The sequence below is a fragment of the Saccostrea cucullata genome, unplaced genomic scaffold (genome assembly GCF_032062105.1).
Source record: "Saccostrea cucullata isolate Sc308-1 unplaced genomic scaffold, CSIRO_AGI_Scuc_v1 ctg1479, whole genome shotgun sequence".
Lineage (NCBI taxonomy): Eukaryota > Metazoa > Mollusca > Bivalvia > Ostreida > Ostreidae > Saccostrea > Saccostrea cuccullata.
In genome coordinates this window covers 223,730-250,781 of record NW_026929620.1, presented here as the reverse complement: position 1 = coordinate 250,781, position 27,052 = coordinate 223,730, and the positions used below count along the sequence as shown (strand labels likewise).

Below are 27,052 nucleotides of genomic sequence, written 5' to 3'. Positions count from 1 at the left end.
TCCAACTAAGTACTTTTCTCTTCCTTTGCAATAAGTACAAACCAGTAGAGCTTCAGTCTCAACAGAGACTTCTGGTTATTTTTTGTATCCAGAATTGTCTCATTGAGTTTCTTCATCTAATCCATCTTTTCATGGTGCATTTTTTCTTTACGCTCACTTTCCTACCGTCTTTTTTTCCTGATTATCAATAAAGTTTTCCATCATATCAATGACCTCTTTCGAAATAGATGTACGCTTTCTTTTCTTTGGATTAGTACCCGAACCTGAGTGTAGACGACCTTGAACTCTCATCATCACCATCTTCTGAATCATTAGGAACTTCTGAAGAAATATTAGAGTCAGTTCTACAAGCAGTTACTTCTGGAATGATAGCAGGATCTTTGGAATATATCTCATCCAATTCAGACTCATATTCAAAATGCCTTCTTCCAGATTCTCTTTTCTTATTGTCTTTGACTGCTTTGTATCCTCATGAAGTTGTCTTCAACCATAAACAAAGAAACTGTCACAAGGTTCAACATACGCCGACCCACTATTTTGGATTGTACACTTAGAATGTTAAAGGGAGGATTTGATCCATGAAATGATCTTCTTGTTATATTCTCATATGACTTTGGTTCGGCAGAAGCTTGGATAAACCAAGGGGTCCAAAAAGAGAGTATTTAAATCTCTGCTTGGAATATGTGATAAATTCAAAATTATTCGAAGCCTACTTTTGGCTCAAATCAGGTGAGAACTGTTTTTTAGATGTTGTGTATGGTTTTCTGTGAAAATAATTCGAATGTTATACATAAACACAATTAAATGTACGCCAGTGTATTTTCTTATATGTTTTTAATCGAATATAATGGGAACAAGCAAATTCAAAGAATTGTTGTCCCCCGCTTTTCGTGTCCCAAGTACACAGCATTTTAAAAGTTGGTCTACTCCAAGGTCAAGATCAAAGGGTCAAAGTTGTTGATTTCCAATGAAAGGGTTACTTACAAAGATTACATATGTGAAGTATGAAAGCCCTAGCCCTTACTGTACAAAATTACTGGTCAGGGTTAAATTTTTAAAGTACGTAAATCTTTAAGTCCAAGGTCAAAAGGTCGATTGATTGTACATGTATATTGTTTAACATCCCTCTTTAGAATTTTTCACTCATATGGAGACGTCACCGATGCCGGTGAAGGGCTTCAAATTTAGACCTATACTCGGCACTCAGGGCCATTGAGCATTTATGATTTTTAAACGTGCCAATGTGTTTGATCTAGACTATCCAGGGCATAATTTTTTATCGGGTCGTCAGTATTAAAACACTAAAGAGGGCCTACTATAGTTTTATTGTGTGAAAACAACAAAAGCAAAACTCTTCATTTTTACACCATATATAACTTACATTAACTTCAGTGTACATGCAAAGTTTGGGGGAAATCTACCGTTCAGGTATTTTGAGGGAATGTCTCAAAATACAAGTATATTTACAGTAGAATTATATAGGAATATGCCAATTCTTAGCACATTAAGGTGATTCGAACCTGTCGTGAGAGTAATTGGAATTTTAAAAGATGGTTACCTTCGGATAAAGGACAAGTTTGTGGTTTAAGAATCATAAAAAAAATGTATATGTTAATGCGCTCGTTTCCATGGCAACAACCTCTGAATATGCCCTTGTTTGAAAATGTAAAATCTGTGAAAAAAATCCCACTGCCAGTAAAAAAAAGTATTAAAAAACTTACAAATTATAATCAGAATTTATTTATTTTCATGTATTAAAAAGGGTAACAGATCAACATTATCTTGTCATTTTGACACATAGATAGTACATTCCAACAACATTCTACGACAGCCTGAATTTCCTCTGTCGTCTTATAAATTGCCCATTTTTTCTTAACCTTGACAACAAAAATGGTTATAAAAACACACTAAAAGTAATTGGATATTTATTTTCTAAACTTTATTTTAAATAAGAGATATATAGCTAAGTAATAGAGGGGAGAAAATGGTATGGTCATGCATCAAATAAAAAGATATTCTAATCCGAATTTCCTCTGGTCTATTTTAAAAAATTACCCCGAAATACATATTTTGGCAATTGAGGCTATACAACTTAATCAAAATTAATCAATGTCAATTTATTTAATAAAATATGTTAAAACAAACTTTAAAAATTACTTTGGAAGAAAAAATAAAGTAAAATTTAAAGAATTTTAAAATTTACATTCAATTTCCGAAGTTCTTATGCTTTTTTTTAACCTAAAACTTTTGAATTGATTCTTGGCGAATTAAACATATAGCACAATATCATGATACAAAATTTTTCATAATTTTTTAAAGATTTTATATGTATACCTAATTTAGAAAATAACACTGACATATTATTTGCACAGTTCATGTGAAAAATGTGCACATTACAAATCCGAATTTCCTCTGAATTTTTTACAATAACAAATCAATAATATAAAATGTTTGCCTCTATAAAAACAAGAAATCTGTGAGCCAATGCTCACTAGTTATACATCCGCTCTGATGTAAATAAGCACTATCATGTTAATATACACAAGTTCAATTACAGGCAGATGCACAGAAAAATATGAAGTTACATCAGATTCATATCAAAATGTTATGTGTGAAACAGACAGATGCACAGACAAACAGGAAGTTTATATCCGATTTGAAAAAAAAATGTGGCATACCTTAGAGAAGATTGTGTTAAAATTTCAAGCATCTACGATGAGTATTTGCAGAGAAAACTACGACGAAAATTTGTTATGTATGAAACGGTCAGATGCACAGACAAACAGGAAGTTGACATAGGATTTGAGCCAAAATGTATCACATCGTATGGCATGCCTCAGAGAAGATTGTTTTAAAATTTCAAGCATCTACGATGAGTAGTTGCTGAGAAAACTGCAACGAAAATTTGTTTTGGATGGGCACAGACAGACAGATAGACACACAATGGTAAAACAGTATACCCCCTCTCCTTCGGGATGGGGTATAAAAAAAATATAAATCCATGGACTGACCTTTTCCTGCCATTTAAAATATTATATTTCATATTGAAATATGGAACATAGTGATATACATATGACCCAATTTCAGTAAATTAAGAATAAAATCAATGGTTTACAATCCAAATTTCCTCTTTCTGAACACACACAAAAGGAATTAAGATTTTTTTTTAAAAATCTAGAAAAACGAATGACAAAAATGACAGAACACTTATATAACATTTTTGTAGAAGTTTTCCCATTATATCACAAATATATTACTTTTATCAATATGCCCAGAAAAACTGCTTTATCATGCCGGATATAGTTATGTTCCACCGGAAACAGTTATATTGCCCTCCCGAACACATTTATGTTCCCTGGCGTGCAATCATTCTGTGTATTAAATATGTCAGATTCAAAATTTACAAAGGCAGTTGCTAAGCAAACAGAAAAATTTCTGCTAAAATTAAAAAGTCGGGACAACATCTGTGATTTGTTTATTTGAATTACCAGGTAAGATGAATTAAATAATTTAATTGAGGAGAAAAAATCCTTAAATACAACATAGGCTTTCAACTTGTCAGTTTTCTGAAAACTCTCTGCCATGAAACAGGACGGGATGTTTCTTAATTATACTAAACGTACATGTTTACCTAGGCCTAGTGTTCAATAAATATGTTCAATGATCGATTAGGATTCTATGATTAAAAATGTTATATACCATATATTACATGGCTTAATTCTCGGGCATTAATATCAGAATATTTGCCCCTCTGTGACAGGAAAGCCCAGAAGTGTTATGTCGCCTTTTACCTTTGGCATCGGGTGACACAACACTCCAGGGCTTTCCTGTCGCAGAGGGGCTAATATTCTGGTATGCTGCCCTTGAAGCCATGTTATATATGTATAATGTATCATTGCTTAACTTTTGCAAGCTTAAACTTAGGAATAACATAAATGGGCACACTGAATGGAAAAAAGACGGATTTAGTATGACAAAAGTTCCTCACAAAGTATATCATTTACATGTTTGCAGCAGGTCTGTTCATACAGAAATGCTTTAAATCTTATGGGAGGTTCTGACACAAATGCTTCTTCCCTTTATTTTTCCAACTTCAATCTTGACTTTCTGTGGCTTTCAATTGGTAAAATTCTGATGAACAATTTGCCTAGGTCTTTCATTGCAGCTTGAGTGTAAACATCTCAGTCATGTTGACACGTGGTCAAATTCAACACAGATGTGATTGTTAGCCTGAAAAAAAAACTTTACCTTAGTTACAGCCTTATTGACAGGTGGACACTAAATATACACGTAATAATGTAACATCTATTATAAAATTACCCCAAGGATGATACAAAGGACGTTGAATTACATTAATTTTGTAGATGATACAGGGAGTTAAAATACGCTGTATTCTTTGAATTCGCCCCACTGAGGTCAGAGTGAAAGGGGCAACAATAAAAGGGGGCGAAATTTCCCGGTATACAGTAATATGTACGTTTTATCAGTCTGACATGTACTATAATTATTTTAGCAAGTATACTTTTATTAAAATTTATTTTGAAATAATAATTTTTTCATACCCAGACAGATGGTTTCAGCATCACAGTTGTCTTTTAGCACATCTGGATCAAAGGGATTTTACTGTAAAGTGTTGATTCATTGTACATTTTGACTGCTTACTGATGGAAACTCCAGTCTGTTTCTTTGGCGGTTATTAACAAGAGGCCCACGGGCCTTATAGGTCACCTGAGCATTATGCAACAACTTTCCAGTTACAGTGTATTGAATTTGATTCATGTTTTAAGCCAGATGCTATATGGCATTCACAATTTTGAAAGAGGCACCATTGATCATCATAACAATACACTTAACAGTTGCTTAGCTTGGTAACTGAATACCCATACGCAGGGTAGGGGAACAAAAATGCACTCCAAGTAATCAGTAATATTCAGCAATAATCAGTAGTGCCCCTAACATGGTGATATAAACCCCTGACCCTAGGTCCAAACATTGCACAAATTTTTAAAAGGCACCCTTAAAATTGCCTATCAAAAAAATAAATAAATGTTTTATAAATACAAAGGAGCAGATTTCAAACAATAAATTCATTTTCAGTAAATAAGCAGAGCCCCCCCCCCCCCAACCCCTGACCCTGGTGCCATAAAATACACAATTCTGCAAGATTAGGGCCCTTGCTCATCATAACTATATAGGTAATTCATCTACTTCATACCCAGAGACAGAGAAGAAAATTTAATGAATGTTCACTATATAATCAATAGAACCCTGGCCTAACACCAGAACCCTCGACCCTGGGACCATAAAATTCACAATTTTTGTTGAGGCACTCTTGCTTATCATAACTATGCACGTAGTTAGTTTATTTAATACCTAGGTACAGAGAAGAAGATTTTCAAAGAATTCATGTATTTCACTATATAATCAATAGAGCCCCCCCCCCCCGCCAACACCAGAACCCTTGACCCTGGGGCCATAAAATTCACAATTTTTGTTGAGGCACTCTTGCTTATCATAACTATGCACGTAGTTAGTTTATTTAATACCTAGGAGCAGAGAAGAAGATTTTCAAAGAATTCATGTATTTCACTATATAATCAATAGAGCCCCCCCCCCCCCCCAACACCAGAACCCTTGACCCTGGGGCCATAAAATTCACAATTTTGGTAGAGGCGCTCTTGCTCATCATAACTATGCACGTAGTTAGTTTATTTAATACCTAGGAGCAGAGAAGAAGATTTTCAAAGAATTCATGTATTTCACTATATAATCAATAGAGCCCCCCCCCCCCCCCGCCAACACCAGAACCCTTGACCCTGGGGCCATAAAATTCACAATTTTTGTTGAGGCACTCTTGCTCATCATAACTATGCACTCAGTTAGTTTATTTAATACCCAGGAGCAGAGAAGAAGATTTTCAAATAATTCATGTATTTCACTTTATAATCAATAGAGCCCCCCCCCCCCCCCGCCAACACCAGAACCCTTGACCCTGGGGCCATAAAATTCACAATTTTTGTTGAGGCACTCTTGCTTATCATAACTATGCACGTAGTTAGTTTATTTAATACCTAGGAGCAGAGAAGAAGATTTTCAAAGAATTCATGTATTTCACTATATAATCAATAGAGCCCCCCCCCCCAACACCAGAACCCTTGACCCTGGGGCCATAAAATTCACAATTTTGGTAGAGGCGCTCTTGCTCATCATAACTATGCACGTAGTTAGTTTATTTAATACCTAGGAGCAGAGAAGAAGATTTTCAAAGAATTCATGTATTTCACTATATAATCAATAGAGCCCCCCCCCTCCTCCCCAACACCAGAACCCTTGACCCTGGGGCCATAAAATTCACAATTTTGGTAGAGGCGCTCTTGCTCATCATAACTATGCACGTAGTTAGTTTATTTAATACCTAGGAGCGGAGAAGAAGATTTTCAAAGAATTCATGTATTTCACTATATACTGTATAGGGGATTAATTTCACGGGTTGTAATTTTCACGTTTTTCTCTCATCTGACACGATCGCGGTTTCTTGAATTCGCGGAATAGCTACATGTAAACGACATTCTTCAGCGTTGTTTTTATTTCACAAACAACAGGGTAGGTTTATATAAAATTGATAGATTTAATTAATAATTAATTAAAACAAGTGCAGTTATTAAAAGTCCTACTCTTTAAACGTCAAATGACTTTCCTATAAGCTATTACGATGAGTGCATGTGCACCCAAGATCTTCAATACAACGCGGCGAAAAACCACTGGACGGAAGTAAATGTGTTTATTAAGTTCGCCGAAATAATATCTTCCACATCTTCAGTAAGTTCGATATTTATTTGAATGATTTTTTAAAACCAAAATGTTGATAAAAACTAATATGCATGATAATGCAGGTAAGAAACACACGTGGTAAAATTAGTTACGCACGGGTAATCAAAACCCATGGCCGACGTGTTTTGATTGATGAAACATGTAGCGTTGCCTATTAAAACAGCTTTTGAACAAACACGAGTTATTATCTGCCGATTTGAATTAAAGTAAAGCGTGATAATTAAAATAATTGAATGACGAGTACTACTCGTAATTACTGAAACGACCATGTACTGCATGTACATGTATATCAACCTGTCATAGTCAACCTATCGTAGTCTATTCTCAAATTTCCAAATAAATCATGGAGATTATTGAAAATTTATTCACTGTTTCTTGAATTCACGGATTTATTAACACCGTGAATATAGCGAATATTAACACCGCGAGTTATTTTCCCCCTATACAGTAATCAATAGAGCCCCCCCCCCCTCCCCAACACCAGAACCCTTGACCCTGGGGCCATAAAATTCACAATTTTGGTAGAGGCGCTCTTGCTCATCATAACTATGCATGTAGTTAGTTTATTTAATACCTAGGAGCAGAGAAGAAGATTTTCAAAGAATTCATGTATTTTCACTATATAATCAATAAAGCCCCCCCCCCCCCAACACCAGAACCCTTGACCCTGGGGCCATAAATTTCACAATTTTGGTAGAGGCACTCTTGCTCATCATAACTATGTACTTAGTTGGTTGATCTAATACCCAGGAGCAGAGAAGAAGATTTTCAAAGAAATAATGCATTTTCACTGTATACTTATTTAGCCCCGCCCTAGCACTAGAACCCCTGACCCCAGGGCCATGAATTTCACAATTTTGGTAGAGGACTCAATGCTGATTACAATCATGCAAATAGTTTGACTGCTTGATGTCCAGGAGTAAAGAAGAAGATTTTTAAAGATTGCATTATTTTTAGTGGTTTTGGCCCCACCCCTCGGGCCCCAGGGGGGCAGGGATCATGAAATTCACAATTTTTGTTCCCCTTCACCCATAGATGTTTTGTGCCAAATTTGGCTGAAATTGGTTCAGTGGTTGCAGAGAAGAAGCTGAAAATGTTCAAATGTTAACGACGGACGACGACGGACGAAAACGGATAGCAATAGGTCACCTGAGTTTACTCAGGTGACCTAAAAACCTATCGAGAAAGCAAATCACTTATCCGACAGTATTCAACTTACATGTTAATTTTATAGACTTCTCTGAAAATTTTAGACCTTCCTTTTTATAAATTACTTCCGAACAAAAACTAATAAATGAATGTGTGCTGTAAACAAGAACTTAGAATCAGTGTCCTCAATAATGTTTCATAACATTAGAATACATATGATATAATAATTGGTCAGCTTTTTTTTTTTTTTTAAAAAGACTTTTATCATGTTATTTTACACTGTGTGTCATTGCATCAAGTTTGTAGGAAAGACATCAACTCATATTTTAAAAATTATAAACATGGGAGCTATTTTTTGTAGTCACTCAATGACAAATCATGAAATGTGCATGATTTTTTTGCTATTTTCTCATTTGTGTGAATAAATTCAATATGGTTTTAAAGGACAAGTACAAAATATCTTCATCAAGAGAATAAGAACTCACTGCATCAATCATTGACTCATTCTATGCATTATCCGAGATTCCTCTGACTCTAACCCCTGCTTTTATATTGTGACTTGTGTAGGTCACAATATAAAAGCGGGGATGAGAGTCAGAGGAATATCGGATTATCTATGCACTGCCCATATTCGCCATGTGAATTTTTTTCCATTCATTTTCGAGATGAGACAAAAGCGTATATAGATCAGATTATACTTCTGCATTTACTCTATGAGCCAACCTTTCATCATGATGTTAATAAAGTGTGTCTTCTTGGAAGACATTGCGTACCAAACATAGTAAACAAAAAGTCTCGGTCGGAACGTTTTGTTGTATTTACCTGAAAATCATCGGGTACATCTTGATCTTGTCGTGCATGTTGTACCTAGAAATTAAATCGCCTGAACGGTTGTTGCAAGGTACCAAACAGCATAGATCGGTACACTTCTTGGATACAAAAACAACCGAATAAAGTGTTTTTTCTTTGAAAATAAAAGAGACTGTCTCTCTGTCAACATGGTGGCGGAAAGCGGCAAAGTAATTGTCGTAAATTCCTAATGTCGGAAGAAGACTCGAAAAGCCAATGTTGAATGATTTTATCAGAATTCGATTGAAAATTACGTTATTTGTCTATCAATCGTTGCTTGTGGTCCATTAAATTACTTTTATAACAAAATGAGATGTAATAATGAGTATCACGACATCAGCAGTGATCAGCCTATTTTCAGCAGTTCGAGTTGCGCGGTAGATTTGATTTCGTCACGTTCGAATCACCTTAAAGCAAATTATAAAAATACTACAATAGACATTTTTTTCAAACTATAATAATACTATATTATACAATATATGTAATAAACACAAACTTCCACTGTCTTGTTACCAGAAGGGGGGCATCTCAAAATGCAAAAAGTTAGCAAATTTGACTATTCTTATGGAGTATTACAAAATATGACACACACAATGGATTCACATGAATACATAATAAAAATATTGAAGATATTCTCAAAATTCTCTGATTTAAATTTCAAGAGCGTGTGTTTTATTACTTTCTCTTCCATAATATTTTTATTACCCCTTTCTTTGAAGAGCAACAGATTATCATAACGTCAAAAACACTGCCAAAAACCACATAAAAAAGTGAAATATCAGTTATTATTGTAAATTCGTGTGAAATTTATACCGTCTACATTGTAAATTACAAAGCATCGTCTTTACGTTTTCCGTATAGGTGTCTCTAGTTCGATACAGGCAGGATGGTACGCTTGCTGTGAGATCTCTTTTACTGAAAGATACCCAGAGCACAGGCAAAGAATGTATTTTTGGTACAAATGCTGAAACCCAGTATAGCGGTTTGCAGCTGATCTAGGTCAAGTTTGAATTCAACTGATTAGCAAGTAGTGCGTGTCACCTAGCTGTTCATTTTTATGTGTTTTTCAATCTATGTACACAAGGATTAGGGCTTGAATATCAACTAATGCTCAGAAAGTATTACAGTATTTCCTTTCATGGATTTCAGAAATTAAGTTTTTAGTATAGCATATTATTTAATTCTTGTTTAATAAGTATGTTTCAAATATGCCTGAAAAAAACACATCATTGGTTTGTGTTTTTGTTGATGTTCATTTGGTTATGAAATATGAGTATACATGTTCTAATATTATATACAATTTTATTAATTGTAGTTCGTCGTAAGGTTCAATCAACCAGTGGTGGAATAAATTAGTTAGCCCTGATTACTTCCGACCTTTAGCCCCTGAAAATTACAATGTACGACAAGAAGTATTATGTAAGTATGTCTTAAACAATTTTTTAACAGGGACAGAAAACGGGAATAGAGTACAGATAACAACTTAGATTTCCGAAGTCACAGAAAGAGCGAAGAACCAAACCGCGTATGTAGAAAAGAACTTAAGTGATGCACATTGCAGTTGCACAGCTGGATTGGCCTCGTTAAACGATTGATGTTTAGTGACTTTTTTATTTTATTTTTTAAAGGGGGATGTGAATTAATATGCAATTGGGTTTAAGGCTGCATTTGCGCTAAATAAAAAAAAATCCCTTCAGCGGGAATTAATTGTTCAACGTAAAATGCCTACTACTCGCAATGTACAGATTTTTAAATGCAGATGTCTATCCAGGACAATATATGGCCTGCCAGGGAATGGCCAACCTGAGTTAGCCGATGTTTAACTCATTGAGAGAGGATCCTAATACAAACTCGATATATCGACAGTCATTGTTTTAGCGATAAGTGCGTATTTTTTATGAGTCAGTATCTGGTTAAATCCAATTCTAAGGTCATTCTTATTTAAAATTTATGAAAAAGCTCCATCCATGCGCCTTACGATTATGCGTTTGTTTTAATCGTCGTCATTCGTCTAGTTCAATCATTTTCGGCAAGGAAAGGTGGCGGAAGTTATCGAGAACGACGTTTTGAAAATATATCTCAGATCTAAAATCACGAGAAGTTGGCAACCCCTGGAATATTAACGGCCTGTTTTCAAGATATGAAAAAGATGGCCATAACTGGTGCAGAGAAAACGGCATCCTGGCAACATTTCCTTGCCCGTACAACTGTAATGGTCAGATGATCCTGAGGACGCTATGCCGGGCCCTTTCAGACAGCATATTCCGATATATGAAGAACAGGGACCATCTTAAAACATCTAAGGGCATGAAAATGACCAAAGTGTATTTGACTTCATTACAATTTGAAAGAATTGAAATGTGTGCCTCATCGACAGAGAGTAGCAATACTTTGGAGGAATTTTTCGATCTTTTCAGAGACCTCTTGAGAATTTTCAATTCATATGGAGACACCATCACTTGCCGGTGGAGAACTACAAAACTTGTCCTTTACTCGGCAGTCAGGGCAATTGAGCAGTGAGGAATCTTTTTCACAAAATGTATATTTTTTCATTATATAAACACCGAATAAAATAACCGTGTATTCACGGTACGGATGTGAATTTAAAACGTTAGCTGTTTTCTAGGTGAAATAAATAAATATCAAAGGCATGGTGCATGAAGATTTCTTGCATGCATATCAATAGATAATCAGGGTCACGCGTTTTTCATCATCAACATGTTATATGTTTAGGCCCAATTGGCCCTGATTGGTAATAAATTCTATTCTTTTCTATATTTCTAAATACTGTAACCCAACTTTTATTCGCGTGCGAGAAATTTTTGCAAAGTTAGCAAGAGCCTCGTCATCGCGAATATTTCTCGCCGCAAACCGGTCCTTATTGCATAATTGTCTTTTTAAAACAGATACAAAAAGGCTTGATCGAAAAAATTAATCGATGCGAACTAGTTTATCCCTGGAAAATAGCGAAATAAAGTCGTCGCGAATAAAAGTTGGCTTACGCAGTAAACCTTCTGGCTAATCTTTAAGAAAAAAGTGTGGGGCTCGACAAATGGAGACAGAAGCGGGCCAAAGACTGCACCAAGATACCGGTATATAATTCTGTGAATAAGATATTGATTTCGATGAATGGTGTCGTCTTGGTACTAGTAATTAAAATTTAAAATTTCCCTGAAACAATTTCAAAAAGCTACTACTCCTACAATGTGATCTTCTTTTAAAATAATGTGGTATTCAAGTATAGACTTCAATGAGGTACATACTTTTTCTTGCTTTTAATTTAAGTGACTGATGTCCCCATGGTAACAAAAATTTCAAGTACTGTAGAATTTTTCCATGACATTTCAATGAAAAGAAAAAAATAATTACTCAAGAATTGCTCAATTTTATCTGTGTAATCTGAATAATTTTCTTCAGCCTCTTCCCAATCTCTGCCGTCTGCTGTCTTACGAAGAAATATCTCCTGCAGTAGGCTGAGCTTCTTCTCCCTGTCTATCGTTGCGCACAACTGGCCCATGTCTTTAGTAGTATTTACTTTCCTTAAAAAGCCTAACACTTTCTCGTGAGGAAGCGATATGATGGACTTAAATATATCTGAAAAAAAAATCAATTATTATAGATGCTCCCTAAACGAAGTTGTGTGTACTCTTTGTCTTCCCAGTCTTATACTTATTTCTTCCTATTACCCCCCCCCCCCCTTGTTTTGATCTAGAAGCCCGGAGAGCTACAGTGCCACCCATTGAAAAATCTCTATATTTAATACGCACGAAAAGATACACATAATTCTGGATAAATATTTCGTAAATGTTACATGAAAAGATAGATTTCAAAAAAATATGAACAGATTGAGAAACAATATTCGGAAGATGTGTATTGACTTCGAGTTTGCCATTGAATGAATTGCAAATAAGTCTCACGTAAGAAAAAATTCATGAAATTTCCCTTTTGAAATTCTCTATTTTTCAAATTTATTTAAATTTCAAGATTAGTGGTATATAATGTGTAATAGAGTACAAAAATACGGAAGATGCAAAATAATGTAGTATCTGTGTGACTGCCCCGTGGTACGACTTACTGTCTGTATTACGTCAGATGGCGGGATAGTCGCACTCCCTCTCTTCTACACCTGGATGCCGAGCAGACCGGACGTGTCTGGGACAGCAGCGGAGCGGGAAGTCAACCCGAGCCAGAACCCACTGTGTTTGTAACTTTGTATATATGTTGTTGAATAAATATATTGTAAAGAACACCCCCGTACACCGGATACTTTAATAAGATTCTATAGCTATATATAGATGTTAAATTTTACCTTCTGATTAATTTCCATCTGAGGATTTTCCAGTCTCCAGATTCGAAAAATACGTGTTATTACCACGAAAATTTCCTCATCCCAGCTTGCAGTAGCAAAAACAAAACTGTAGACAAAGACTCCAACTTTTTCTGAAGAAAGGTTTTAAAGTAATGTAATTTTATCTGTATTCAGTCTTAATCATTTGTATTTAGCTAATATTAAAGATATAATGTGTTATTTGAATTTGTGAAAATCTTAATTTTAGTTGTATTTACTATAACAGCGAAATATTAAAGAAATATATGCCGTATTAGTGTTATATTTTAAAAGAAATAAATATATGTGGTGTTTCATTAAGTCATATTGGTTATATACTTTCTGCAAATAACACAATTCCTCACTTTTAAAATTTATGAAATATTATTTGGTAAAAATCATTTTCTATCTGAGTCGGATAATAAACCGCCTCTCGATCACGTGGTTTCACATGCTCAAAACAAACAATGGTTCAATCTCGTGAATGAACCGAAAAGCATGATCATCTACTACGTGGGTTACATAGTTCTGAAAATAAAGAATGCTTTAAAATCTGCTTTTTGACCTATTAAATCAACCATTTATAATGAAATAAAATTCATAATGAAGTTTCCAGAATTTTAAAATTTGTGCCCCAGGGTTAGTTGTTCCTGTGGGGTAGGGTGCACAACTGTTTATAAAGTGGAAATGCATTTTTATACCCCACGCAACTACTTGCGGGAGGTATAATGTTTTTGACCCGTCCGTCAGTCAGTCAGTTAGTCAGTCCGTCAGTCAGTCATCTTTTTATACCCCACGCAACTAGTTGCGGGAGGTATAATGTTTTTGACCCGTCCGTCAGTCAGTCAGTCAGTCCGTCAGTCAGTCAGTCAGTCCGTCAGTCAGTCCTCTTTTTTTGTCAGCGCAACTCCTCATAAACCGCTGCACAGAATTTCGTCAGACTTTGCAGGTATTTAGGACACAATGTGTAGATGTGCATATTACCAGGAAATTCTGATTCCTTTATTTTTTCCGGGAATTTCCGCACTTTTTAACTTAGGCATTTGGCCATACCTTGAATATAGAGATGAACAGTTTGTCAGCGCAACTCCTCATAAACCGCTGCACAGAATTTTGTCAAACTTTGCAGGTATTTAGGACACAATGTGTAGATGTGCATATTACCAGGAAATTCCGATTCCTTTATTTTTCCCGGATTTTCCTCACTTTTTAACTTACGCATTTGACCATGCCTTGAATATAGAGATGAACAGTTTGTCAGCGCAACTCCTCATAAACCGATGCACAGAATTTCGTCAAACTTTGCAGGTATTTAGGACACAATGTGTAGATGTGCATATTACCAGGAAATCCCGATTCCATTATTTTTCCGGGAATTTCCGCACTTTTTAACTTAGGCATTTGACCATACCTTGAATATAGAGATGAACAGTTTGTCAGCGCAACTCCTCATAAACCGCTGCACAGAATTTCATCAAACTTTGCAGGTATTTAGGACACAATGTGTAGATGTGCATATTACCAGGAAATTCCGATTCCATTATTTTTCCGGGAATTTCCGCACTTTTTAACTTAGGCATTTGGCCATACCTTGAATATAGAGATGACCAATTTGTCAGCGCAACTCCTCATAAACCGCTGCACAGAATTTCGTCAGACTTTGCAGGTATTTAGGACACAATGTGTAGATGTGCATATTATCAGGAAATTCCGATTCCTTTATTTTTTCCGGGAATTTCCGCACTTTTTAACTTAGGCATTTGGCCATACCTTGAATACAGAGATGAAAAGTTTGTCAGCGCAACTCCTCATAAACCGCTGCACAGAATTTCATCAAACTTTGTAGATATTTAGGACACAATATGTAGATGTGCATATTACCAGGAAATTCCGATTCCTTTATTTTTCCGGGAATTTCCACACTTCCAACTTAGACTTTTTGGCCATATTTAGAATATAGAGATGAACAGTTTGTTAGCACCACTCCTCTTAAACTGTTGTACATAGTTTCTTTTATCCCAAAGAGTTTTGCCTATTATTCAAGAAAATTTCTCCCCCCCCCCCCCCCACCACTTCAAATTAATGTTTGGATTTGTATAATGCCAAGAAATTTTGATTCCATTATTTATCTAGAAACTTCATTCCACATTTAAATGTCCTCATATGTAAGACATTTTGATGTGAAGATTTTTTTGCAATTATTGCCCTTTTTGATCTATACTATGTATTTAAAGTGCACTGTGCCTTTCATTATGTGTTTCACCGTCAAGTTTTGGGGGAGCGTGGGGTATGTGAGCTAGCTCACTTTTTCTTTCATTTTGTCAGCGCAACTCCTCATAAACCGCTGCACAGAATTTCGTCAAACTTTGCAGGTATTTAGGACACAATGTGTAGATGTGCATATTACCAGGAAATTCCGATTCCATTATTTTTTCCGGGAATTTCCGCACTTTTTAACTTAGGCATTTTGCCATACCATGAATATAGAGATGAACAGATTGTCAGCGCAACTCCTCATAAACCGCTGCACAGAATTTTGTCAAACTTTGCAGGTATTTAGGACACAATGCGTAGATGTGCATATTACCAGGAAATTCCGATTCCGTTATTTTTCCGGGAATTTCCTCACTTTTTATCTTAGCCATTTGGCTATACCTTGAATATAGAGATGAACAGTTTGTCAACGCAACTCCTCATATACCGCTGGACAGAATTTTGTCAAACTTTGCAGGTACTTAAGACACAATGTGTAGATATGCATATTACCAGGAAATTCCGATTCCTTTATTTTTTCCGTGAATTTTCGCACTTTTTTAACTAAGGCATTTTGCCATACCTTGAATATAGAGATGAACAGTTTGTCAGCGCAACTCCTCATTAAATGCTGCACAGAATTTCGTCAAACGTTGCAGGTACTTAGGACACAGTGTATATGTGCATACTACCAGGAAATTCCGATTCCTTTATTCTCCCGGGAATTTCCTCACTTTTTAACTTAGGCATTTGGCCATACCTTGAATATAGAGATGAACAGTTTGTCAGTGCAACTCCTCATAAACCGCTGCACAAAATTTCGTCAAACTTTGTAGATATTTAGGACACAATGTGTAGATGTGCATATTACCAGGAAATTCCGAGTTTTGCCTATTATTCAAGAAAATCCCCCCCCCCCCACACCACTTCAAATTAATGTTTGGATTTGGCAGTATAATGCCAAAAAATTTTGATTCCATTACTTATCTAGAAACTTCATTCCACATTTAAATGTCCTCATATGTAAGACATTTTGATGTGAAGATGTTTTTGCAATTATTGCCCTTTTTGATCTATACTATGTATTTAAAGTGTACTATGCCTTTCATTATGTGTTTCACCGTCAAGTTTTGGGGGATGTGGGGTATGTGAGCTAGCTCACTTTTTCTTTCATCCCTTTGTTACTCTGATCTACCTCTGGGTATTAAGTAACCAATGTAAACAAGCTAAGTGCATAGTTATGAAAACAATAGTGCCTCTTTCAAAATTTTGAATTCTATAGCACTTGATTTAAAACAGGAACCGATTTAAGGGGGATGTACAAGCCATATTGGATCTAGTCTGGTGTAAACTAAGAAATACCAAGAATGCGCTTAATACTCTACTAAACTAGCCCAAAGTTACTCAAAGTGCTAATGCACTAATTACCTACTGTTAGAGACCAAAATTAGTAAACAATTAAGTTTATTTTGTCTTAATTAGAAGAAAATTAATCATGTTAGAACTGCGCAGCTACAGCATTCATGAGATGAAAAATGCATTGAAAATGGAGTTAGTTTGATTCATTGATAATATGGCTACAACCATTTGTTTCGTTTTTTTCTTGTCATTATCCATAATTCTTGAAAATTTGATTTTTCATATGGGTGTCTTCCTGAGGCCATGTGTTTATTTTGGTCCGCCATTCCTCTGTCACACAGAGTTCGAATAACAATGATTTTAGAATAAATGCGACCATAATAACATCAAGACAAGAAATTACTAAGTAATAATCATTAGGTAATATTACTTACTACTTTTATTTGTTGCATCGCATCGTCTGATTAATGAAAAAACGCGATTTTAACCTCACTCCAGCAAATCGGGAAAAACTGTTCTGTTAACAACTCGAAATTCCTCGTTAATATTAATCCACTAAGCACATGGTTGGCATGTGCATATATCTGCTGTGGATAAATCCGTTTATTGCCATGATTATATTTAATTTTTATGGAACAAGTCTTGATAATTTGTTGGTTACTTTAAAACTCAAGAAAAAAAGATAAAAATGTCCTAAACATATGTGTTTACGGTGGGTCTTTTTTCTGTGGCGATAGAAGTTATTTTCAAATGGGGCACAGCAAGGAGGATGCTTAGCATTTAATTTGAAAATGTTAAACAATATGCAGTGGATGAAAAAAAATTGTAACTGCATGTCGTACATTCGAAAAGTTGGTACATATGTCTATTTTGTCTAGAAGTTAGATAGAAAAAATAGGCAGTTATGGGATATCCTTCAGGCACCTCACATAAATAGCTAGAATGTTTGCAATGACCCACACATTGTATGGAGTAATGTTTGGACACAAAAACGCATCATGTCTCATTATGTTGACAACGTTGTAAGCTCTCGCTCATTGAACATACGAATCTTGAAAAAAATATAATGAGTTGTTTCTATGAAATTTAGAAGCGAGCACAATGTTTGCAAAGAAAGGTCCATTGCATATATGCTATGTCTATCATCGCAAAAAAATGAGTGCTACCCCACCCTCCCCTCCCCCGAAAATCCTATGTTTGTTTTTCAAAATAGTGTCAAAGATTTTAAAAAATTGCATTACTTATGGTTATACTTAAAGTATGTGATGCAACATGTACTAGCCTTATAAGACCACTTGTTATAAAAATATTTGGTTGCCCTCTCCCCTGATCTACTGCCTAGAAATGGCCCGACTCATTTTTTTAACATTCCATGACACGATATTTTTTTCTTTTTCTTCCGTCAACAATTCTGTTTAAATTTTAAGGATTTTTTTTCTCACCTATAGATACGGACCCAATAATTTTTCCCTGAGTTGGGAGGACCACCAAACCTCATTTTAAAGATGTTTATAGGTTGATTTTTTTCTCTTTACTTTGTACAATTGTAATGGCCAAGTTCCGCAATGTTTTTTTAATACGAGTTATCGTCCCTAACTGTGAAGCTCTCCACTTCCGGGGCGTCAATACACAAAGCAACAAAATCGCTGAAGCAAGAAGCGTCGAGAAAATACACACTATCGGTATCGAGGACACTGACAAGCCAGGTAAGGGATTTAAATAGCGGTCGTATTTAGGATGTTACACTGGTTTACGATGCATATTAATATAAAAGCAGTACAGAGTTGGTTCTTGAATCTAATACACATGCAACAACCATAAGGATCTAGTATATTCTAGAAAAAAAAATGTCAATATTTATAAAGGTCTATATACATATATCTATTTTTTTAAAGTATAGAATTTATTTTTATTCGACGAGGAATGAATATTTACAGCTGTCAAGTTGTGTTCATAAGAAAATCTAACATTGCCCCCCCCCCCCCCCCCGTTGTGTAAAAGGCATTGTTTAATTCGCAAAACAATTCAGTAACATGTAAATAATTTTGAATTCATAACATAATTTATTTTAAAAGGACATGAATGTCAATTGTAACATTTTTTTTTAAAAAAAATTCCTTTTTAAGTACTTTACAATGTACTTTTTATTTTCCAGTATGGGGAAGAAATATTGCTGCGTTCCTGGATGCAGCAACACTTCTCAAACATTGGATGAATATGGAAATAAAATAATATTGCATCGCTTCCCTATGTCGGAGAAAAAGGCCCATATTAAGCGTCTCTGGATTCAGCGACTTCGACATGTGAGAGCAAATTTGGTTGTAAAAGACCACACACGAGTTTGCAGTGTTCATTTTGAGGGAACATTTACTGAGGAATCGATTCCCACAATTTTTCCAAGTAAACCCAAAAAGGAAACAAAATCCCGAAGACCTCTTGTAAGAAAAATTGAAAATTCATTTCAAAATGATGGTTCAGGGCAAAGTGATACTGAAAATCCACAAGATAATCCTGTGTCAATGTACAATGATGTTGCAATACAAACTGACCTCAAATATTTTTATTCAAAAGATGCGTACACAAATACAGAAGAGCATTGTGTACATGTTTCAACTGCAACCCAGACGACTGGCAGCCCTTTGTCTACTGTTAATGCTGAAGTTCAGGCAGATTTGCCTAGGATGACATATGAAGATATGAAAGATGACGATTCTAAAACAAGATTTTATACAGGTTTTGCAACTTTTCAAATTTTTTGGATGTTTTTTGCAGTGCTGAGGCAGAAACATGGTGCAGAGAAACTCAATTACTGGGAGGGAGAGACAAGGTCCATGGGTGAGAAGTCGTATCATGAACCAGGGGTTAAAAAGCCTGGCAGAAAACGTTCCTTGAGACCAGTGGATGAATTCTTGATGGTTTGCATGAGACTTCGTTTAGGGCTGCTTCAGGAACACCTTGCTGATATTTTCAGGGTGTCCGAAACGACAGTATCACGAGTAATGAACACTTGGATTAACTTCCTCTATGATCACTGCAAATCCTTAATAAAGTGGGTCTCCAGAGAGCAGATTTTGTGTAACTTACCAAAGCTTTTTAGCATGCACGCAGATACTAGAATTGTGCTTGATTGCACAGAATTTTTTATTGAAAAACCGTCCTCTTTAAAGGCACAGTGGATGACGTGGTCCGAATACAAACATTCAAACACTTTTAAAATATTGATTGGTGTGTCACCAAGTGGTATGGTAACCTTTGTGTCAAGACTGTGGGGTGGGAATGTGTCAGACAGACACATTACTCAGCACGATGGATTTCTTCCAAAACTGTCACCAGGTGATGTTGTAATGGCAGATAAAGGTTTCACAATAGAAGATTTGTTACCAGCTGATGTTGGATTGAATGTTCCACCACGAGTATCAAGTACATGCCAGATGTCAAAACATGATTTCTTTAAAACAAATAGAATAGCTTCAGCCAGAATAGTAGTTGAAATGAAGATGGAACAGATCAAAAACTACAATATTGTGAACTCAGTTTTACCAATTTCAGAAGTGCACTTATCAGAACAAATTATAGTTATCTGTACATCTTTAACTAACTTATTGCCTCCACTTCTGAAGTGACATAAATATAATTAACTAGATTTTTTTCTGGATGCCCTAACATGTATAATTATTTTTATTCCTGTTATGAGGAAATTTACTTTCCAGGAATTATTTTTTTAAATGCATGATTAAAAAAACACATTTAAAGTATATCACATTTTGTGGTTTTCAAGGTGATGTGAATTTTGACGATTCGATGTGAAATACAAACATTCATTTGAAAATAAACTTGAAATATGTACACTTGGACCTTGAAATCATAAATGAGATGTGGATAAATAAAATAAATCACATAACCTTTTTGTTTTTATTCAATATTTTTACAGATGAATCTAAGCTCTCATGCAAATATAAAAGTTTCAGAGTGTTAACAGTTTTATGTACACATGTTCAAAATCAAATAGAATCATTCTATGCAATATTCAAATTATTAACAAATGTACATCAAATGTTATACATGTACAGTGATTTTCCTCGCTGAATTCTTCTAGTGAAAAGTTCTGGTACAACACCATATGTATAAAAAGATTTCATCTTTGGAACCATATCATTCCAGATTCCAACATCAAAAAGAATTCTTTCAACAGATATACCTTTTTTTGTATAAACAACAAAATCAACCCAGTTAAGTTCATATAATGCTAGCTGGCCTTGAACTTGGTACATATAATTATGGTTCTGTTTTAATTTAAGTTCACCATTGTTTTCAGTGCAAAAAAAATGTTTATCTTGTCCACATTTTGTCGGAGGCATATTCCTCCAAGGACTTTTTTGTTTTCCATAAGGACACTTGACTTCGACAAGTCCTGTACCACATTCTACACAAGTAACAAGTCCATCAACACTGGCCCCAAGGAATGGGTACTTAGGGTTGACATATAGTCCACAGGACTCGATCTTCACATCACCACACAAATTTAAATGTCGCTCCATATAATCACTCAAAGCAACAGATTCATTTGTTCGACCATAACTGATACTTTTTACACAATCTGGTACTACTACGTATCCACAAATTTTCTTGACTAAATTGTCTGGTTCGGACTTTACTCTTTTGACAACGTCACCCATTACTGATGCAGTAATGATATTGCATCTAGCCTTTCTCCAGTTAACATTTGAATTTTGACCTCTAGTTCCCTTTTCTAACAGTTCACTAACCTCTGTTGTTATATTCATATTGTTTACAAAAGATTTAAAATTTTCAACACATTCTTTTGATTTTAGATTTACATTGTCCCTATACATAAAATCTGGCAAAAAAATATTCAAAAAGGAATCTATATTAACATGCTCTGCTCTTAAAGTTTGATACAAGACACATTGTGGGTAAATATCTTTTAAGCCATCCAAAATATCATTCAAAAATGAGCTGCATTCACTTTGACAAGGTCCAGGATTATAAATGCCTGGGAAAGGACGAACTTTGTCTACAATATTATCTTTTTCTGTTTTTGAAAAACTAATATCTCCAACTCTTTTTGGACTTGGTTTTCTTCTCAAAGGTGTAGGTCTATTCCACACACACTGATTAGATGTACAGGAATTTTTTGTTTTTACAAGTACATACAATAATGCTCCAACATGAGCACAAAGACCTGCCTCTCCGGCTTTACAATTACATAAAGCATTTACAACAATGCCTGACTTTTTCTTTATACAAACATTCAAAGAATAATATTTAGCACTTTTTCCAAATCCAACTTGAACAGTCTGTTTCATTGATGGAAGACAAGTTGATCGCATGTAACAAAAATCACTGTTTCCTTTATTGTATTCAATTTCTCTTATGAACCCTTCATTGCACAGACGCTTTGCTTTTTTCATTTGTCTCTCGAAATTTAACCTTTCTCCAGTTACAGGATTTTTATGACATTTAAAATAAATATCAATGGCCTTATGAGAAATTTCAGGAATATCAGTAGAGTCAAGTTCTTTCCATGAATCTGTTGAAGGATGAACAGGAACAGTTTTCTCTATTTCTTCATCTGTATCTATGAAATCTTCTGATGAATCATAACCATGCCTCATGGCTTTGTAAACTCTCTTTGCCAATACCTCTTTATTCCCAGATTTTTTAAGCCTGTGATTTTCAAGCCAATTTTTTAGTTCAACAACTTTCCATGACTGAATTTCTTCTAGAGACAAGTGAGATGGTTCACCTTCATCATCAGTGCTTGAAGACATTCTGAAACATTCAATATTGTATATTAATACAGATTCAGAAAACACACAGTGCCCAAATAACTTAAAAGGGTTTCATAAAAATTGAATGTAATTAGGATCCCAAGATGTAATTTATGTAAACAATTATTGATATCATATCAATATCATATAAAGACATAATCCGAGATTCCCCTGACTCTAACCCCTGCTTTTATTTTATGACATGTGCGGACAAACGTCATAAAATAAAAGCGGGGGTTAGAGTCAGAGGAATCTCGGATTAATAAAGACACCCCCTTTTTTCAGAATTAAACGCTGTTGGATGGTCACATATTCAATTATTCCGACAATATTACATTACTGTTAATATTAAACAGTTATTAAATCATAATTTCAATGTCATCTACATTCGGTTCGAACAGGGTCGATCTTAGACCTTGCAATAGCCAATTCAGTTGAATATTTAAATGCCACGCGAAAACGCTGAGCATTTATATTTTATTATTTGTATACCATTTACCACGTTTAGATAATGGTTATAAATCTTTAAATAAATTAATTATACAGATATATCGCAAATCTTACCTTGGTATGTCCTTGTCTAACGCAGAAATTGCAATTATCAGTACTGTGAGTACACAACACAAGTTGAACAACAAACGCCCCGGAAGTCAATGTGTTGGCGACATCTAGCGATTTTTCAAGAGAGATAACTCCAGAAATAAGACATTGCGGAACTCAGCCATTTTGAAAATATGGGCAAATAGAAAAAAAAATTATTCATTAAATCTCCTAACCCACTCTGAATGATTTCATGCCTTTTCAACTGTTGCTCCTCTGTGATGAAAATTATAAATGCATGTTTATTTCACTCAGTATACGAGGGGTGATCAAAAAATAAACAATATCTTAGGTATTTGATATTTATACTATTGTTGAAATATTCAAGTATTTTTCAAAGTGTAAAATTTTAATTGAAGGTCTTTGATAGCATACTGCTTTATTAAAAACACATCCCCTTTCAAACTTGCTTTCACCGGGCAACATAACAAGTATCATATTAAACTGCTTCACATGAACAAATTTTTATACGCTACTTCAAAGGCATTTCTAAGATATACATGTGCCACGAGTTCCACTGAGACAACCATTTTTTCGTCAAAGGTACCTGAATAATGACGTCATTTTCAGATTGACATCACAAACAAGGATCAAAACTTCAGCATATGCTATTTATAAAACTTGTGTTTGGCTATCTAATCTGAACTGTGGTTTTGTAGAAATAGAGATATTTCGCGAAATTTTTGATAACGCTTCGTACCAGTAGGTACTAAAACAAGGTCATTCGTATCAATTTTTTTGTGTTTTATTGTAGATAATTAAATTTTAATAGATAATATAATTAATCTGTGGCAAACTTACAAACTCTTAATTTTTAACTTTGATGGTGCTCATTTTCTTTACCTGGAATCAAAGAGTTTAATTTTTTTATATCAATACGTAAACTATATAACAACTGTTCGATAATAATACTAAATAAATTACTTCAAGCCACACTATAACACCTTTCCTCTTTTAAAAGTGTTCATATACTATTTGGAATATTTTTCAACTGTAATTCTCTTCTACATTTAAAGATTGTTATGCCCCTCCATATTAAGAAGAGGTCTGGAAAACAAGATTCTGTGCTAAAAATAGACCACGTGCTGCTATCCATGAACTACTTTTATGGTTCTTTACACTCTTTTTGAAGACAATGGTACCTTGTTTTGAACTTGAAATGATCATTTAAAAGTGCAAAAATTAGACATTATCTCAACAAATGGTTGTAGAGAGAACATTAATGCACAGTTTGCATATTTTTTTGGATTTTTTAAGGCTCTGCTGAATTCTGTAGCTGCGCAGTTCTAAGGAGTATATCAAAAGCATTTTTCTGCAAAAGTATAGTTTATATATGCACAACATGCATTCGGTTATGCATATTTATTGTATCTTTTTCAAAAAGACTTAAAATTTGATCAAAATATAATGTATTTTAGCCATTTGAAGAAATGTTTACATTTTGCTCTCACTGCACTAAAAGTGGCCGTACATCCCCCTTAATTGTTGGAAAATTGCTACATCATACTTAGGTGACCTGTAAGGCCCATTGGCCCCTTTGGCAAACTTAGTCCTACATCAACAAAAGAATTGTCACCATTCGAGATGAAACGGAAGACACTGACGTGAAGCTGTGAGCCGATAAGGCGTCGCTCATTTAACTGCTGGCCATGAACTGATATACCTAACAGTGGACAATTACATAGGAGGAGTTTTCCTAAACTCGAACATTTCCACAGTAGTAAGGAAATCAATTATAACCATAAACCCTGCACCCTTTTATGGGAAGCGTTAAACCTCATTAAGAAATCCCCATTATTCATCCTGCTAAGAAATCCCTCACTAAACTCGACAGTGTAGGGAACCGTTAGAAGTGTAACCGGAAGTAGAACTCTTCAGTGTCTAAATTACCAAAGTTACTAGCCAACTTGGCTTGAAGGAGTAAACTATCTCCAGTTATAAATGATCAACCCAGGTAAGGGGATTTCTGAACTATGGTCAACGCTAAATGAAAACACAGTTGTAAGTTTTATAGATTTAATAAAGTGAGAATTAACCGTTGTAAATGATAACAAATAATAAATAATGATCAAAATTTAACAAACAGAAAAGTCTTTGAAAATGGCACAGGATAAATAAATTTATCAAAAATGTAATTTAATCTGAAAAATGAATCTCGATAATCTCAATGAATAATCTCAATAAATAAATAATTGAAAAATGTAATGAAAAATGGGAGGAATGTGGCAAAACTATGAAAAATAATCTATGTCCCTACTGAGCTTCCATACTTATCAAAAAGGTGAAAAATCCTATAAAAATCAATGAGATGGAAAAATACAAAAAAAGAATGAGCTACATCACCCAATATGACTACTATCAACACTCTAGAGTTAATCTGAAAATATCAATACTAATTCTAGGCTCTAAAAATAACTGACCCAGAAAATAAACAACACCCAAAAATAAATAATAAATAGTGGTTCTAGAAAATAAACCTGTTATCTACATATCCCTAGACCAGGCAGGACTTGGAAAGGGAAAACTAAATTTACTTTTAATAACCTACATCCTAACCTATCAAAAAGTGCTCACTCAGCACGTGCTAAAAGAAACCTATAATGCCGTGTACCTTGAGGTTGGCATCAAATCAGAGATAATGTGCCATGAGGCTTATCCCTAACCAAGTGAAGTAAACTGCTCGAACACGGGTTTAAATACCCTAGCTAGGCCCAAAATAAAAGCCAATGACTATCAAAGATCCTAAAGCTAAATTAACCAATCAGAACGCAGGTATCAAAAGTACTACGGAAAGACTGCCAACATGGATGACACTTCCTGTTTAAAAAGTAAAACATGTGGAATGTCAACTCATGTCCTAACTTATAAAAGACAAATAATAAAGGACTTTTACGTAAGTAACAACTGAAAACAAATGGTAAATAGAATTATCAGACTGAAATACCAGCAAATACTTGTAAGATAAGAATTACGAAACGATGGCTATGAAATAAAAATCTAAACCACTACATTCCTCCCCCCTTAAAAAAACAAAATTTACACAATAAATTTTCGTTTCAACACAAGACAAATGTTCATGTCATTGTCACTACACAAGGTCCTCTAGGAGTTCCGGGAATGGTAACACAGTGCGGATCCAGCGGTCACACAACTGTCATGGTCCAGAATCTTGCTTCATCGCGATCGTTCGTCTCAGGCACGACATATGGTCCTGGCATTCAAACATAGTACTACGGCTCTTCAGTAACGTCTCTGCGAAGGACATCAGCTGTTAACTTGTGCGAGAAATTGTATAACAAGGATTAGAAAAGTGTTAAAGCAAATCAATTACCATCAATGCAAGTTTTGAAGTCAATTTATCTCTATGAAAAATAACTTTTAAAATTAAAATCTTAAATTATAAGACTTAATTTAAATGATATCTGAATATATGGATAGTTAATCATTATAGTTATCTACCAAATTCAGAATCCACTGAATTTAAACCAAAATGTTATCAAGTAGCGCGCAAATACTTATAACATAACCTAAACAAGGGATGACCATGCATCACCTCCCATAGATAAACTATAAAAAAAACTTAAGTGTTGATTTCAGCACAGTACAAGGGAGATAATTTAAAGATCATCTACGGTCAGTATTAAACAAAGAATACCAAGCTCTCAATGATTCATATCTATAATTACTGTATCTGAATAAGCCGAAAAACTGAAATATACTGTTTTGACTTCTAGATAACTATAAATCATTGCCAACTACTGTGTCTTATTAAATAAATAAAACAACTATCATTGACCTTGTATCCACTAAAGTCAAATACAGAGTAACTTGAATGTTATTCTCAAAAGAAAATAAATGACTACCAAAAACTAACTCATTAATAAAGTAATTA

General features: G+C 34.7%; 2 protein-coding genes across 2 annotated transcripts; one reads left to right on the top strand and one right to left on the bottom strand.

Moving 5' to 3' along the window:
* Positions 1 to 18,334: 18,334 nt before the first annotated feature.
* LOC134281470 (uncharacterized) lies at positions 18,335 to 20,646 on the top strand. Its single transcript, XM_062763930.1, has 2 exons — positions 18,335 to 18,474; positions 18,924 to 20,646. The coding sequence occupies exon 2, from the start codon at positions 18,925 to 18,927 to the stop codon at positions 20,389 to 20,391; it is 1,467 nt and encodes a 488-aa protein (XP_062619914.1). The 5' UTR covers positions 18,335 to 18,474; position 18,924; the 3' UTR covers positions 20,392 to 20,646.
* Positions 20,647 to 20,666: 20 nt separating this feature from the next.
* Positions 20,667 to 23,266, bottom strand: LOC134281469 (uncharacterized). The gene is made up of 2 exons (XM_062763929.1): positions 23,125 to 23,266; positions 20,667 to 22,561 (listed from the first exon to the last, which is right to left on the bottom strand). Exon 2 carries the CDS (start codon positions 22,558 to 22,560, stop codon positions 20,818 to 20,820), a length of 1,743 nt encoding a protein of 580 aa, XP_062619913.1. The 5' UTR covers position 22,561; positions 23,125 to 23,266; the 3' UTR covers positions 20,667 to 20,817.
* Positions 23,267 to 27,052: the final 3,786 nt, after the last annotated feature.

Bases quoted from the DNA above. Each gene is read 5' to 3' on its own strand.
- LOC134281469 (XM_062763929.1), bottom strand. From the start codon at position 22,560: ATGTCTTCAAGCACTGATGATGAAGGTGAACCATCTCACTTGTCTCTA.
- LOC134281470 (XM_062763930.1), top strand. From the start codon at position 18,925: ATGGGGAAGAAATATTGCTGCGTTCCTGGATGCAGCAACACTTCTCAA.